The following is a 17144-nucleotide window of genomic DNA, read 5'->3' on the forward strand; positions in this document are numbered from 1 at the left end:
TTCAAAGTTTCATAGAATTTATGCTGGAATTAACCAAAAAAACTGAATTCAGATGGAAAGATTCACTCGGTACAAAGATGGCGTACGTAGGACTTGCACGCTATCGAACACTCGTCCTTAAGCATGCAAGCGTAACTCTACCCACGGTCCCCCACTTATATCACACTTTTCTTGCTATACTACTGCAGGACATGTAAAGTGTGATAGAGAAAATTGGTCACCCTAACATAACTTTGACAGTCTGGCAAAACTACGAGTTTATACATGTCGAATGTGCTGCCACGAAAGTGTAATGTATCTAACTGATCCCATGTATGGCAAAGTTTGACAATGTGTGGCTAACAAAGATCTACCGTCTTCTTGCCTTCTTTCTCAATCTGGAAGCCTTCTTCGTTTATATCCGATAAAAATACGTCACGTATACTGTAATACTAAACATGGCAAGTGGTGAGATAGTATCTCTGAACCCGAAATGTTATTCGTAGTTTTTTTTTTATCCAAACATGGCAAGTGTTAATATTTCATAGCAGTACATCGGGCAACAGCTGTATACCATACCAGTACGCGCAGCAATTAGCTAAGCCACAGCTGCCGCGGCCCGCCCCACCTCATCATCTTTCTTCCGGTGTTTTAAAAAACCCTCGCTCCTGTGTCGGCGCGACTCAGCCTCTCGCCTCCCGAAGCGCCGCCATTCCCAGTGTACGTCGCGGCAATGCCCACGGCGCGGAAACGGAAGACCCGCGCCCCGCCGACGCCGCGCCGCCGGCCGCCGGGCCTGGAGTACCGCGCCAAGTCCGACGGCTCGTGGTACAGCGTGCGCCTGGCGCTGCAGGAGGGCTCGCTGCGCGTCATGTACGAGGAGTTCCTCGAGGCGACCGACGAGTGGTACGACCCGCCCGCGGCCGGCGGCGACCTCGCCTCGCCGCGCGACGTGGCCGCTCTCCGCGCCAGGTTCCGCGCGGTAAGCACCGCCCTCGAGGGCGCCCGCTGCCGCGACCTCCGCCCCGGCGCGCGGCTCTGCGTCGGCTGCGATATCGTCGTCGGCGAACTCAAGTTCTACGACGCCGTCCTCGACTCCGTACGTCCGTCCTTCTTTCCGTTTCGCTGCCCTCACTATACGTTCGTTACACATGCTTCATACATTTATTAAGCGCCGACTAAAATCCAGGTAACGGCAGCAAAGCACGAAACCGTGGACGGGGAGGAGCTGTGCGCGTGCCGTTTCACGGTGCGGTGGACGGAGGGTCCGCGCGCCGGTGGCTTGGAGCAGGTCGGCATCGACAAGGTTTACTGCGTGCGGGCCACCAGGCCGGTCCAAGACCCGGTGCTGAGCCAGTTCCTGGATGTCGTGACCAAGGCAGTCAGCAACGTTGAGGGGAACGCCATGACGACCGGCGCCCGGTTGCCCAAGACCGGCGAGGGAGAAACAGCTCACCTCGTGTAGATTGTCAGCTCGTGCCCTGCGGATTTCTCTTCAGAATGTAATCGTGCGCCCGCTCTAGAATTAATCTATGTCAAAAAGAAACTGGGCATTTGGTGCCTTTCAGCCTTTTGTGTTTGTTTTCATCTGTGTCTTGGTCTGCTGGTCTTCTCTTCCACTTTTGTCTTTGATTCGGCTGCGAAATGCACACCATCATTGGTAGTAAAATTCTGACACTATGTTCCTGATTGCCATTTTGGAGCACAAAGGAGATGGCACATAACTGGAACCAAAATGGCACTAATGTTGAAAATTCAAAACTGAAATAATAATGCACAAAACAGAAGTGTAAAAGCTTATGGTTCAATTGACAGAAAAATAAACTATTTCAAAATATCCACACGTCTCCTTAATTAAAATGCTTTGGACAGTTATAAAAACTGTTCACGTAGGTAAAATAAAATATGTTGAACTTGTAAGTCCACATTACTTGTAAAAAGTATTCCTGCTTGTATCAAACAACAGGACATCAGGCTTTCTTCTTATGGGCTAGTCATAAACATGTCAAGCAAAGAAAACTATCACAGATATCACACACTTAAAAAATGCAAACAGTAAATACGAAAATGCATAGGAAAACAGAAATGCCAGAAATGTATATTGTAATGTTAAGGGCTGAATGTCAGCTAAATATTGCAGCAAGCTACACAAAATGAGAAGTTTCACCATGGTTAGTTTCCTTATGCCACACGACATGGCTTCCTACGAAGCATAATAATTAAGAGTACGTTAAGAGTTTCCTCACAAGCACCATGACACTGTTAAAGAACCTAATATAACCGCTTTCGGCAGTCAGAGGCGCCACAGTGGCAAGCCAACTTGACAACAGTGCCATGTATATCAACGACACTGTTCAGGGGATATCCGTAGTCATACGATAGTTCCTGCAACAAGCACAGGCAAGTTAGCAATCCATAGGCAGGTGAAATAGAAGGAAAACCAATTCATATAATACACTTGTACTGTTGTATCCTTTCTTGAGTTCTTTTTTTATTTTGTTTTTGCTGTAACAAGAGACTTGTTGGACACTTTCAACCGATGCAGAGGCCAGGTTTACTCGCCCCCGTTTTCGGAAAAAGTTATACAACATATAACCATCCAATTTTGGTCAGTAGTGTTATTAGTGTATCTAAATATATCTAGGTCAGCAATATGGAAGTGATATCCTAAATTTGAGTCGAACACATTATTACAAGAGCAGTGATCATAAACTCATGATCACCTTAAGACGTTCATCTTTTACAACAGAGGTAGAAACTCTTTAGTAAGGTAGATTGCAATTATCAAAATTGAGCAAGAGCAATACAATTTTCTTAACATGATTGAGCAAAAACTTGGTTGAGCAGTAAATGTAACTTGAGAAAATGAATGAATTACTAACTAAATGAATTACTAAAATTATACTGTAAATGAATGTTTTCTTGTGTGGTCTGGCTTGGCATGCTTGTACATTTGTAGTCATGACTTGTTATTTATATATTTATACTATTTGAGCCTCCCCAACAGTTTCCCGTAAACAAAAATAGAAAACGAATGAATTACAAAATAACGAATTCGCCAAATAATTGAGTAATAAAGACATGATTCAACAATCGTACTGTTAGGTATGGGGCCCACCATGGCAGCCCCCAATTATGGGGTAAGATCCCAAATCCCTCGGTTAGGTAGTTTATCATTAAACTAGGAAGATATCCTTTAGCTTGGGCCAGAGCCAATTACAGATAAGTTCTATGATTTGTTACTGGGATTGGGTTGTTAGGCCTCTATATAGAGAGGACCCTCAATGAGGAATTGATCAAGCAAGAAACAGAAGAACAAGTCTTCTATCTTGCCCATGGGGCCAGAGCCCCTACCCTACCCCCAGCAACTATTGCCGCCGCAGCCACCTCCTCTGCCCAATCTTTTCAGGATATTGTATCTTTTACACAGAAGATATAGCAATCTATTACTCCCTCCGATCCTAAATTATTGTCGAAATATTACATGCATCTAGACGCTTTTTAAGAATAGATACATCCATATTTGAGCAAATTTGAGTCAACAATTTAGGATCAGAGGAAATATATAATTAAAACAGGAGGACAAGAAGCCACCACATTCGTCCACATAGACTAAATAATCTGCACCTTTAAATCACCGTGGGTCCTAATTATAACGGTTGAGATTGTATCTAATAAATTAGGTAGATTGAAACACGTGTAGTTCCTCAACTAAATTAGTATATTTTGCATGCACCGTATGGTTCCCGGTTGACAGAGTTCTGATACAAACACATATCCAATTGACTTATGGAATCAGTGCAACAGTATTAGCTCATGCTTTAAATCAATTGAGTTAAGCGTCGTACCCTACCGGCGAGCCCTATGAAGTCTCTCGGATGGCTTATACTAATCCATGGAGCCATTGAAATATTAGATTAGCACTAGCACAAAGCCCGTGCATTGCTACGGACTGAATTTTTTTAAAGAGAAATGTTGTACTATTATCTTAGATCTTATAATCCATATTTGTTCTGATTTGTGCCAAATCAACAAGTGGTGAGCCTAATGTGTGACGGACCGTCACCAGCAATTGAGTGTTTTTTAAGAGTAAAGATTATGAATGGAGCAGTGTTCAGTTTAGCCTAGCTTGCACCATGGTAGACGTCAATTTACTGGTGGTTTCAACCATCAGCTCGCCAAGCAGAGTTTATGCAACAAGGGGCCACTGCTGCCTGGAATATATGCAGTTATGCACACACACTACAAACAACTATATGTCCAAATCGGGAGCAGAACTGCTCGTAAGTTAATTTATCTTCGTAATGCTCATAGCATTTATTCTTGACTTCTATAATCCAACCTTTCATGTTTTTCCTACCATGCATGACTCAGATCTGTAATACTAATTTCTATTTATGTTGTTTTGCTGCCATACAATTTATATTTTGCTAAGGGAAAGAAAAGAAAATAGTTTAGAAACTACTTTCAGAAGAGAAAAAAATTAGGCTTGGTGTGCAAATTTTAACTAAACTTATGTTGGAATGATAGATATGTAATCGTGCATTCTACAATGCGGAATAAAAGTTAAATTGCATCTAGCAATTTGATGTGTTCTATACGCAGTGTACAAGAACGAATGTCAATGTAACAACATATATTAGATACTTAAACATGTATATGTTCTATATGGCTATGTGCATCAACCATTGCAGAGGCCATGGGTCTTCCCCACTTCTCCCTTTTGAAGAAAACAAATCATCAACATGTTTATGCCGCTTCTACCAGTGGGATAAGAGTAAGAATATTTGATGCAATGATTTTACATATCAGGAAACATGTTGATTAGACTAGAACACAGACGAGCAAAGGGCGCTAGACAAGAAAAGCATGGCAGATTGACAGGCACTCGCATAGCTGATAATTACTAGAACCAAAAAGAAGAGGCAGATTGGAATGAAAGATTATATGGTAAGGGTCGGAGAATGTTTTAGCGGAAAAAAAACTGTGAGCAATAAATCATGCTAGATTTGTAACATGATATTCTAAATGTGCTAAAACGAGAACCAAGCATAGCTTCGGTGGTCAGCTAGCGAGGTATACTGGCAGCCCACAAGAGTTCGATCCTTGAAGGTCGCACTTTGGTGTCTCACTTTGTAAAAATTAAATATCGATATACCGTCGGACTGCAATCACGCAAATCTTACAATTGAAGTAAAAAGAACAACCTATGATGAGTACTGACTTGTCAAGAATAGTTTGCAATTTTTTAAAAAATATACCAATAGTTTCATTGCCTTAAATTAATGGGCAAGTGACAGAACCAAATAGTGTAAAATACGTCAACATGAAAGTTTTTATGGAAGTGCAATTATATGTCCACAAGTTGTACATTTAGCTTAATTTTCTAATATTCTGAATAGTAGTTGACTATGGACCAAATTCTGAAAAAAAAATAGTAAACTAAATTATGAATTAAATCTAGCCACGCAAATGCATGGGTCACACTGCCAGTTCATTAGTATAATAACAGCACATGTGACGAGTAAGAGAACATCAGTTTTCTTAACATTACCAGCGAAAACATGGTTGAGTAGTAAACATGTACGTGGGAAAATGAATGAATGAATTACTAATTAACTAATGCACCTAACAGGCCAAATAAGTGAACAAAGCTTCAACAGTTATTAATTCAACTATCTTACTGAATTTCATGGCTACTCCGATCCATAATAAGTGTCTCGAATTTTGTACTAACTTAGAATTTCCTCCGATCCTAAATTTGAACTAAAACCATGACAAGAATTTAGGATCGGAGGGAGTACAAAGTTGTACTAACCCTGAGACACTTATTATGGATCGGAGGGAGTAACATTTTACAGACTTTTGCTTTGAAGAAAGAACTGCATTTGTTTATTTTTTGTCATGAAGAGTTGAAGACTCACCTGAAGAGGAGGTATGGTATCAGCTGCAAAAAGCATAACTTTTGCTAGCTTGATATCTCTATGTGAGCTCAATACGCATTGTATGAAAAGGTTAGGTTGGCAGCTATGATTTATGAATCTTGCAACGTTGCCAACTGAACCAGCATCGATGCAATACTCTGGGACTTGATTAGTCTCTGGGTCATGCTTTTCATGAAGAGATGCCATATGCAGTTCCGAGCCAGGCCTTTGCTGTAGAAAAAATAAATAAATAACATGGTACTTATGTGTTAAGAGTTAAGATGCTATACACAAGTTAAGAAAATGGTAGTTTCAGGTGGAGGACAATGTAGTACACTATTTTAAAGCATGCGGCTTCATTTGTGCAAATAAGTCGACGTACTTGTTCACCAAAGATGAACATATCAAATGTTCCAGCAACAATGCAAATAAAAGGCCAATATACTGAAACCAATTATACTACTCAAAGACATGTGTTTTGTGCTACTGAATGAGAGAACATCCCCTTAGTCATGATAAGATCAGTTTCATGATGCCCTTTTAACATTGAGAATTGGAAGTAGTGTACCACAGTAATGCATCCTTGATTTTATTATAACTAAGAGGGATAACACCAAATAGAGCATATAACAATGCCACCTCCAAAGTTGAAACCAGAAAAATAGAAGAGGAAAAAAAAATTCCAATACCTCCCTTCCATCGAGGCCTTTAATGGTCTGAACGCAGTCTATATCAAATAAGTAATTGTTCTCTAGCAATCCTTCAACTTCCGCATTCCTTCTCAACACCCCAGTGTATTCACAGATCAGAGATCCCGGAAGAATGGTATCCCGTGTCCTTACCCCCCAACCTTTTGATACTGTCTTAAATACCTGAATTCACGGTTTGATTCCTTAATGTATGTGCCAACTGGCAACTACAAGGATATCAGATGATACAAAATTGGAGTCTAAACAAAGTTCTACCTCCAGGCGATACTGCAATCCGTGCTGGGACGTTCTGTTTACACAGCTGCATTGGCAGCTACAGTTAGGACCACACTCGAACACAACTGCTTTGGGCTCCACTAACCTAAAGATTAAGCAAATGATTAAGAATAGTTGTAGCCACAGAAGTGTGCATGATGATAAACGTTGTTCTTTATTCCTTGAAACTTGAAGTGCCACAACCACCCCATTGTTGGTAAGTATTAGCATAAACATGTTTTTGACATTAAAAAATTCTATGACCTTCAAAGCAAAATTTACCTTCCAACATTCTTATGTGTAGAATCCAGATTCTTAGCACTCACTTTCCTTTGTCTGGACACATAAGGTAGATCAGAACCATTGTGATCAGCACATAAGCAGTGTGCAGAGCTAGAACAATCTCCTTTGCAATTGCAGCCAATACTGTCAGCTGGCATCTTGATATCTTCTGGAATCTGTAGTGACTTCGAGTACACAAAGCCTACAAAGTATGCATGGCATGGGGCAGAAAAAATGAACCATGAAAGTGTACTTGCTCAATATTCTGTAAGAGCAGAAGAATGCTCATTGCCAAAACTTAAAATTGCGTAAAAAAGGGTAAATAAATCTGCTAACTCCAAACATCAAAAACGATTAGCAATCCTCTAGGATAAGAAGCAGAGTAGGAACCAAAATTACATGAGTACAGGTAAAACAATGGACATGACAGCTACTCCCTTCAATACTAAATTCTTGTCGTAGTTTTAGTTCAAATTTGTACTAAAACCACGACAAGAATTTAGGATCGGAGGGAGCAATTAAAATGGACGGTGGAAGTTTGAACTTACCAGATGGGGCAACAGGAGGATTATCAACTAAATTTGTAACAGGAATTGGAAGGTTCTCCTGCCCACATGAGATGTCCGGACAAACCAACCTATCAGACAAACGCAAAGATAAATAGTAAGACTCTGAGAGAAAAAAGGGGCAACCTAAAGATGTGAACACAAAACACAACAGTATTAAGTATTTTTGCAGGGGATATATAAAATTATATATTAAGTGTAAGATCGAAGACAATGAAATAGATATGCCCAGTTCATGAGCTACATACCTGGGTAATTTAGAAATAGGCATGTGAATACCTCCACGAGTAAACAGCACCTGCACATATGTGTTTATAAAATACTAAAGACAAGCATAAGGATCAAAGCAAACTAAGTGGAACACAAATCAGTGGCCACACATATAGGTTTTAAAGCATAAGCACAACAGGCAGTTAGTCAAGAGAGTCATATTATGTGATTTAAGGATAATATCCTCCTAACTAGCATATAGTCCAGCAGCATGAAGTTCTAGAAGAATTGCTGAATAATTAAACCGAAAGATTAATTCATACAACAGCAATCTAGATATTTATTTATTTATTTTTGCAGAATATCATCCATGCAAATCATTAAGTTTTGCCTGCGAAACATACAAATAGTAATAAAGGAAAACAAAAACCAAAAGTGCAATCCAGGGTTCTGAAAACACAGTACAAAAGAAGGGCACCATCTTGTTTTACAAAAACCAGACAGTTCCCAGATGCCAACTACTCCCTCCGTTCCATAATTCTTGTCGAAATATTACATGTATCTAGACGTTTTTTATGAATAGATACATCCATTTTTGGGCAAATTTGAGACAAGAATTATGGAACGGAGGGAGTAGTTCAGAGTGTGGTCAACTCGTATTTCTCCAGTTTTCTTTACCCTTTTTTGCGTGATATTTCATAACACATGGAGTAAATTTCTAAAGCGATTCAGCTAAAACCCAGCCAGAACTGGACATCTAATTACAACTAGGTTCTTGAACCCTGGTCCAGTCAACACACAGCAGATTGTAATGTTGATACAAGTGCTCTTACACTGCAAGAAGAAGAAGAATACAAAGATTATGGAAATAAGAAAGCTGAAATTAGCCTCAGCTAGTAAAGTCTACCTGAGAAGTTGTCAAAGGTGGTTGGCCTTCAATACGCTTCAATTTAAATTTGAACACCAAATGCCCCCGCACTCCTTTCTCTGACAAGCAATCTACTACCTATGTAACATTAGTAGTCATAAGAAAAGTTACTCAAGGTGAAACAATGAGCCATGTTTAGTTTTAGAAGCAAAGGTTAAGATATCTATGACAAGATGCAAAATTTACATCAACTATTCAGTGATGCAATACTTAATTTACTTCAGACTAGTTTCGTAAGTTAATGTAACAAATCTTTGAATAGATGTGCATATATTTCAAAATAAGATCACATTGAGTGGCAGTTTGAAGTGCAACTTCAAACCTTGTAAAGTCCATCATAGGTGTAAACTTTTCCAGTGTAGCTTCTCTTTTCAATATGGCCACAAACAACCCGTATAGGATTGCCATTATCCTTGCTGTTCTGCAGAATGGTAAATTATGTCACTTGAGGGCCAGCAGAAAAGGTTAAACAATATGAAGAAAAAAAGTCAAGAGAAGTAGATTTCCAAAGAGAACTGGTGACTGCAATAGATAATGGAGATGGGGCCAAAACTCAATTCTGGGAAGATGTATGGGCTGGGCAACAGTCACTTGCTAGACAGTATTCCAGGCTATATAACCTGACTTTTACAAAACATGTGACTGTCAAAGAGGTGAAAGACAAAGGGATGGACATAATCAAGTTCAGAAGAACTCTATATGGAGAAACTGAAGAGTGCTGGCAGGAGATTGTTGAGCTGATGGAGAAGACTGTTCTGTCCCCTGAACCTGACACTGTGAGATGGAAGATATGCAAGTCTGGACAATTCTCAGTTAGATCTCTTTACTTGCATCTGAAAGCTGGAGCTCTGGTAGATTACAGGGGAGTGTGGGACCTGAAGATCCCTCTCAAGATAAAAATCTTCACCTGGCTGGCTGTTAGAAATAGTATTCTAACCAAAGATAACTTGCTCAGAAGAGGTTGGTCTGGCAATGCTCAGTGTTATTTCTGCACTGCTGCTGAGACTGTGGATCACCTCCTGTGCAATTGCCCTATTGCCAGGTTTGTGTGGCAAGTGGTTGGGTGTGCCTTAGGTCTTAGAAGGATCCCTAGCTCCATTAGTGATATACTAGGAGCCTGGGGATCTTCCTTCTCATCTGTCCATCGTAAGCTTGCACTTAGTGGTGCGGCTGCAGTGATTTGGACAATCTGGAAGACAAGAAACAATGCTTGCTTCAGGCAACAATTCCCAGAAGATCCGGCAACGATGATCTTCAGTCTTTGCAGTCATCTGAACTCTTGGGCTCTCCTGCAGATCGAAACAAACAGACGAAAGCTGGAGGCAGGGAGCACGATGATCAGACAGGCCATGAATGAAGCGTTCTCTCGCCGACAGGGATGGGCTCTGATGGGGAGATGAATTGCAAGCTGAGGGAGTTCTGTCCTTGCTGGAGCATATTTCTGTAGCTGGTGCTATACTTCATGTGTTCTGCTGTGCACTTGTGAAGTTCAGAGACTTGTTTTCCATTTTGCAGTACCTTTCTTTTGGTTGCTGTGTTGTAATACTTTGATAACTGGGGCGGTTTCTCTAATGGAAATCGATGGGAGGAGCTCATTGTTTAAAAAAAAAGACTGCGATAGATAATATCCAGCTTTTAGTAGAACTAGGAGATAACTATCCAAGTTTGGAAGAGAAGTAATCAGTGACATCAAAAAGGAAAAGGAGAAGCTACTTCTTAACTTAGTGATGCAAAAGTTCAGCGGACTCTAAGATTCGGCGTAGCCACGAGATCTAAACAAATTTAACATTTTACGGATAAAGACAGCAATAAGACAAGGTACATTTATTTCGACTGTGGCTCTAGAATACACAAAGGCAAAAAAAAAAGACAAATCCAAAACAACAAGATGGGTTACAAACATATAACATCAAAAGCAACCACGAGAACTCACCATCAGTGCCAAGTTTCCACGAACCAATGTTTGTTCAGCCCCCTGGTGACAGTTGCCAAGCAGATTGTTCCCTCCTTCACCGGTGTAAATAATTTCGTCAGCATTGTCCAAATCATCTTCATATGCCCCCGACATTACAATGCAGGTGGCAAGTGGGAAAATTAAACCCTGATACCCTGCCTGTTTAATCATAAAACAGCTACTAAAAATCTTGCTAACAAATCTTGCTAACTAAAAGAAACTTAGCATTAACTTGCTCAAAAGTTCAAAAAATTCAAAAAAAAATGCGTATGTTGGGAAGTGATGTTTTAGAGTATATGTGTAAAATTTCAAGTCCAAACTCAATAAATAGCATATGTTGGTGTGATGTTCTAGAGTATATGTGTAAAATTTCAAGTCCAAACTCAATTGTGTTCAGTAGCAGGAAAACAAATCAGCATGAATAGTGGTTCTTCACAGTTTGGCACTATCCATCTGTATATTTCTCCTTGTAATTCCTCCCAAATTCAACTGAGTATTGATTTGAAACTTTGGAGGCTTGTAGAACATCACACCAACATATGCTATTTCTGTAGGAGTTTTTTGAAACTTCTAAACATGGTTTCTATGGAGTTTGCACCATAGGGGTGGTTTTCACCCAATATTTTGCCTTCATAAATATATGATGTTTTAGATATTTAAAGAGTTTTGACATTTATATTTGATTGTTAATTTTGGCATGTATATGTTAGTAGAAAATTATACTCCCTCCGTCCAGAAATGGATTTGTATAAGAATCTATACAAATCCAAGTCACTTATTTCTGGACAGAGGGAGTACTATTTTTACTTTACCGATATAAATATTTCATTGTATACATTAATAGTGAAAGATAGAAATGTTTGACTGCATGGTTCTAGGAAGTCATGTATTTACAAACAGAATTCCTAAGGAGAGAACATTTGCCCTTCTGTCTCCTGGAGCGAACACTCTGCTCATCGTCCGATCGGGACGATGTGGCTGCAATCGCGCCATGTTCTACGGGCAACTCTAGTGGAGTAGAAGTGGCAACTTTAGTTCTGTGGGGGTGGCAACTTAAGCCCGTCGTGGGGCAAGGTTAGCCTATGTGTTCCCATTTACAAACAGTGAAAGCATTGTGTTATCAGCTGAACTTTAAATATCCATTGTACTAGCCTTACCTCATCTTGGTATTTCGTACCCATATAATCTATACCATTCATCCAATGGCCATGTAGACCTATAGCAACCATCTCAGCACGTGAGTAGAACTGATCACCGACATCCACCCCTAAGAAAGCAGACAATCAACAACTTCATCTTGTTACTTCTATAAAGAGTAAGAAAGTATGCAGATGACCCGATAAGAATTGTGAGTTAGAAAGTATGCAGATTTTCTGACAAGACTTTCTCCTTAAAAATGAACAAAGACTAACTAGGAAGATGCCCCATCCTCTTCTCTGGATAAAGTACGGCATTAGTTGCTTGCATCTGTTTTATTTTACAGGGTTCACATAAATTTGCAATATTACTCAGTTAACATAATTTTGGAAGGACCATCGACAAGAACATACCTTTGTTAATGCTTTCAGATCAGGGCGTTTTGATGCCCGTTTGACCGCTTGGAAGCCTTTGTCATCTTTGATAGACTTTCATATTCACAATAGGGAAAGAAATTTAGGAAATCATACAGGAGATCAGTATCAAATTACAAAATTGGAAGGAATCAAACATATGGAAATACTTTGAGGTTTTATATTTTTCAACCTTTCGTTTGCAACCCCTAGCATTTCCTTTCTTTGACCCTCTCTTGATCTGTTGCTTGGCTGAAGTATTGGTTTTACCATATTTACTCAGAATCTACATTTCCACAAGTGATGAAATCAAACATATGTTTGCAAAAACTCATCAACAGACCCACTTATTAAAAGTAAATTATGTGTGCGAAATAAAACTCTAGCTATATCATGGTTATAAGCACGGTTTAGAATGAAGAGCTCGCGTAAAATGGAAACCAATAAGCATTTATAAGAACTAGCGATTAATATGCTTAGTTACTAGATTGGTATATCATGATAAGGGTGCCACTAGTATGAAACAAAAATCGATGCATACAAAAATAGTTAAGTGGAAATATTTAATAGCATGAATAACAGTACAAAGTTTGTTAAGTTACACATGGCACATTCTGAACAAACACATGATCAAGTTAAATGGAATTGAAAAAATGCGGGCACCTGAATTGTTTTGATGTTTCAGCTACTTTTTTGTTCAATGGTGTTTTCAACTATTTTTGTGAAGTTTCGGTTACTTTTTTATTTTTGATATTTATTTTTATATTTTGTTTTAGTATTTTAGTTTTCTATTTGTTGTACTTGCACTCTTTTTTGTGCAGCTGCACTTCTGTATTTGTTGCAATTGCACTCTCTTTTGCGAAATTGCACTTCTTTTAGTTTTGAATTTGCTATAATTGCACCGATTGCAATTGCACTTTTATGTTGGGGCACAATAAGTGACTGGAATTTCCATAATTTCCAATTGTCTGCACTCTAGATGGTCCCCTTAGACAGGAAAGAAGCAGAAAATTAAGATATAAACTCCTCAAATATGCATAGAGGCTACAACTATGCTATTCTTGTTATGTTTTTGGAGGTATAAAGATAAGGAAAGTTGGAACCCTGTCACTTCAAAGTTTATTTTGAAAGAATGCCATTGGATGTGCCAATGGCATGCAGGTGAAGGTCCTGCGTATCATTGAGACAAAGGAAACAAACAAGTGATCTATGAGTTCAACACACTATAATCCCCATATGTACAATTGCTATTACGAGCACAGTATGATTAGGAATCAAGGTGTACACAAGGTCATATACAAATAAGATCATCTGACATGTTCCCTCCGTCTCATATTAAGAAGATGTGCTGAAATAACAACCACAAGATCACGCACCTTCATATACCACAGATGCACTAGGGTACAATTAGTATATTATAATTAGGTTTTGAGATTTACAAAATGTCTAATAAGCCATTTAAAACCAAAGAACCTTTCAACAACAAAGCCTAGTAGGTCCTAAGGGTGCAAACGGGATCCCGCGAAAGTCCCGCTTCTAGTTCAATTCTCAAATCTCTTATTCAAATTCTGAAAAAATTTAAATAGAAGATTTGAAAAATGAACTAGAAGCGGGACTTTCGCGGGATCCCGTTTGCATCCCTACTAGGTCCATAGACTGAATAAAGGATCAAGGAGCATGTTAATAAAATGGCGATCATACAGATTCAGAATTCGTGAGATTTAAGTATTTGCAACTAATCCCAGCTCTCAGAGACTGGGTTAAGTCGGCCATCTACGTAGTAAACAATTTTGTTGAGTCTATTTCATTTCACCTCTTGCTAATGGAAAAGGCAGAGCTCCTGCCATTTTTCAGAAGGAAAAGCCATCAGCACAAACCACACGACACAATCCATTAAATTGAATAAAGCATGTTTTCAAAAGCTGTTTTCAAACGCTCATAACTATCTGTCATGATAAAAAAAATAGTATAAAAATAATAGTCAGATGCACCCAAAAACCATGTCAAGGAAAAGACCTGTCAATACAAACAACAATATGATAAAATTACACATAACCAGTATCAGAATATACTTGTGCAATCAGATAGCATCTTGAGTTCATGACATTGGGAAACAAACCAGGAACTGCGAGTTCATGCACCTAGTGTGCTTCCTTTTCCAGATTTTTTTTTACGAAAAGGAGGTAGAAACCCGCGGCCTCTGCATCAAAATGATGCAGACAACCACATTTTATTGCCTTATTAACGAGCCTGACAAAATAAATACAACGATCAAACAACCCCAAAGCCACCAATCTATGCCTACAAGCCTGATGAAGAGGGGTGGCCATTATCAGGGCCGTATGCCGTAACCGCAAACCACCGCCCAACATCGAAATCCGGAGGCCGCACTAGGCACAACCGGTCAGGCAAATCCACGGCACGTGCCGTCTGCTCACGCTCCATAATTAGCCGCCACCATCTCCCACCAACCCATCTTCAAAAAAAGGGATCGAAGCAATGCAACTTGCCAGGCTTCCTTTTAATCTATCATAATTAGGGTTGCAGTTTGCAGGACTACTTTCTATCCAGCATCCAACATTAGGAGAGGTTACTTAACTGAATACGTGGGAAAAAAAACTGAAGCAATGCATATTATAATTCTTTCACAAATAAACAGACAGCAGTTTCACCGCTCAAACTGTAAGTTGATCTTAGGAAACACAAAATGTCCGCCACACCTGACGCTTTTGAGCCCTTGCCGCTTCGTCCAGTTCTTGCTTTATAGCCTATGCTCTTTGTTGCTCCTCCTGTGACACAAACGATGTCAGGCCATAAACACACTGCCTGGAAGAAACAGAGAAGCAAAATTTTAAGAACCTCCGATCGGAAAAAATCTCTTCGACGAGAAGATTAAGTAATCAAGGCGACCTGCACAAAGTGGAGGTAGTTGCTGCTGAACGCCCGCAGCGTCTCCTTCACACGCAAACTCCAGCTCTTGCCGCTACCTTCAGCACCTTCGTGCTCATCAGACCCACCATCCACAGGCGCCACCTCCTCGTTGTCCTTGGGCAGCGGAAAAACCTTGCCCACCGTCATCGCCGTGGCCATGGGTGCGGCGACCGTCCTGCGCCTCTTAGTCCCGTCCAGCGGCACCGCCTCGTCGCCCCGAAGCAACGGAACGACCATGTCGACTGCCGTCGCCGACTCCTTGGGAGGCCTACCACGCCTCTTCCTTCCGTCTTGCGCCACCGGATTCTTCACCGCGACGGATCCCTCGTTCCTCTTGTGCCTGCGGGGACCGTCGGGGTGCCCGTCCTCGGCGTGCCGCGCGCTGCGTGCACGGCAACGCGAGGCAGGAGCGCAGAGGTCGGGCTCTTCCTCTGCGTAGTTGGGGTACCCCTTCTCCGCGTATCGCGCGCTCCTCGGGCGGCACGGAGAATCGGCGACGCCCAACACCTCCATGGCGGCGGCTGGATCGTGCCCACGCGCCCCCCGACTCCGCCGCGGCGGCGTGGGGAGACGAGGTGGAGTGGGTTTTGGGAGAGAAAGGAAGAGACGACACGAGACGACAAGATTACGGGCCGAGAAAGGAAGGGAGGGCAGGTCGGTGAAGGGGCTCTGCACTTTTACCATTTGCGGGAAAGATGGGTCGGAGATTTTACCGGACTACCCTTGCATTTATGGATGCCTTTTAAATAACGGGAGATTTTCGGAGACGGCCTCCAGCATATTGTGGCTCGAACGGTGGTGCAGCCAGCTCGGCACCGCCGTTCTCTTCATCGACGCAGAAATGGTCCGGAACGTTTTGGTCGGATCCACGTTAGGTCGATCGGAGCTGATGTAGTGATGTGTGGATTTACGTTGAGCTGGGCGGTGGCCGGCTTCCGGTAGGATACACCCAAACTCCAGGAAAAAAAACGCAAATTAGAGATTTTCTTCCTTCTGTCGTTCGATTGGTGATTTTTGCCCTACGAGGATGAATTATCCATCAGGAATCTTCCTTTCTTAATATTTTGTCCTAAAAATATTTTTTACTTAACAACCTCCATTCAATCCATCCGGAAGATTTTTACCGATTTTATTACTCCCGAGCACACCGCTCCTTCTGTCCACCACCATTCAATTTGTATGGAGATTTGTACCCCCAAATACATAAAATTGCTTCCCCATTGCAGCCTGGGTCCCACAATCACCCGCCTCGTCTTGGTGCATCACGTCCCCCTGCCCCCGAGGTGGCGGGGCAGCGACTTGTCTAGCAGCTGCGCCGACGATGGGTTGCAGGGCAGCGGCGGAGCAGGTGCTGGCGTTGGTGCTGGGGCAGACCATGTGCGGAGCAACTGCGGAACATGTGGAGCTCGCACATGGCAGCGGCGCGACGTCAAGGCTCCATATCGCGTCTCCTTGTGGGGCCTTGTCTCGATGTTGCTGCACCATGTACAGCTCGAAGATGGCGGCAGCCACACTCATTCATTGGCTGCAGTGTGTGGCGGCCGACCTCATTCTCGTGCCATCGCTATCACCGCCACATGGAAACGACGTGCTCCCCACCCCCCACCCCTCTCTGTGCGGGCGTAAAATTTCTCTCACTTCACTGTAGAACGAGGCGCGGTGTGCTCGGGAGTAACCAATCATTCCCTTTTTCTTCTTCTCCTGTTTACAAAGAAAGGTAGAGCCAGGAGTTGCTCCTGCCGCAGGCAAAAATAGTTTGAAATAAAAAAGTTCCAAGACAGTTGATAATAATTTGGACACAATTTTTAATGGTTCAACTACTAGGGTAATACATAACAAAAGACAACATATGAAA

At 41.4% G+C, this 17144-nt stretch overlaps 2 protein-coding genes across 5 annotated transcripts; one reads left to right on the forward strand and one right to left on the reverse strand.

Annotated features, from left to right (window-relative positions):
• Positions 1–684: 684 nt before the first annotated feature.
• Positions 685–1674, forward strand: LOC100841826. The gene is made up of 2 exons (XM_003566253.4): positions 685–1078; positions 1169–1674. The coding sequence occupies exons 1-2, from the start codon at positions 713–715 to the stop codon at positions 1442–1444; spliced, it is 642 nt and encodes a 213-aa protein (XP_003566301.1). The 5' UTR covers positions 685–712; the 3' UTR covers positions 1445–1674.
• A 365-nt stretch (positions 1675–2039) lies between these two features.
• Positions 2040–15984, reverse strand: LOC100842122 (histone-lysine N-methyltransferase, H3 lysine-9 specific SUVH4). Of its 4 annotated transcripts, none has more exons than XM_024458204.1 (16): positions 15269–15984; positions 15079–15147; positions 12552–12644; positions 12359–12433; positions 12221–12275; positions 11966–12075; positions 10788–10967; positions 9177–9275; positions 8834–8932; positions 7965–8014; positions 7699–7787; positions 7151–7352; positions 6869–6974; positions 6593–6775; positions 5904–6134; positions 2040–2364 (listed from the first exon to the last, which is right to left on the reverse strand). In XM_024458204.1, the coding sequence occupies exons 5-16, from the start codon at positions 12273–12275 to the stop codon at positions 2251–2253; spliced, it is 1518 nt and encodes a 505-aa protein (XP_024313972.1). In that variant the 5' UTR covers positions 12359–12433; positions 12552–12644; positions 15079–15147; positions 15269–15984; the 3' UTR covers positions 2040–2250. The 4 variants fall into 4 exon arrangements, with proteins under 4 accessions (XP_024313972.1, XP_014753874.1, XP_024313973.1 ...); XM_014898388.2 differs by having other exon boundaries at positions 15079–15184; XM_024458205.1 differs by having other exon boundaries at positions 15218–15984.
• Between the last annotated feature and the right edge of the window lie 1160 nt (positions 15985–17144).

The sequence above is a fragment of the Brachypodium distachyon genome, chromosome 2, assembly GCF_000005505.3.
Source record: "Brachypodium distachyon strain Bd21 chromosome 2, Brachypodium_distachyon_v3.0, whole genome shotgun sequence".
In the NCBI taxonomy this organism is placed as follows: domain Eukaryota; kingdom Viridiplantae; phylum Streptophyta; class Magnoliopsida; order Poales; family Poaceae; genus Brachypodium; species Brachypodium distachyon.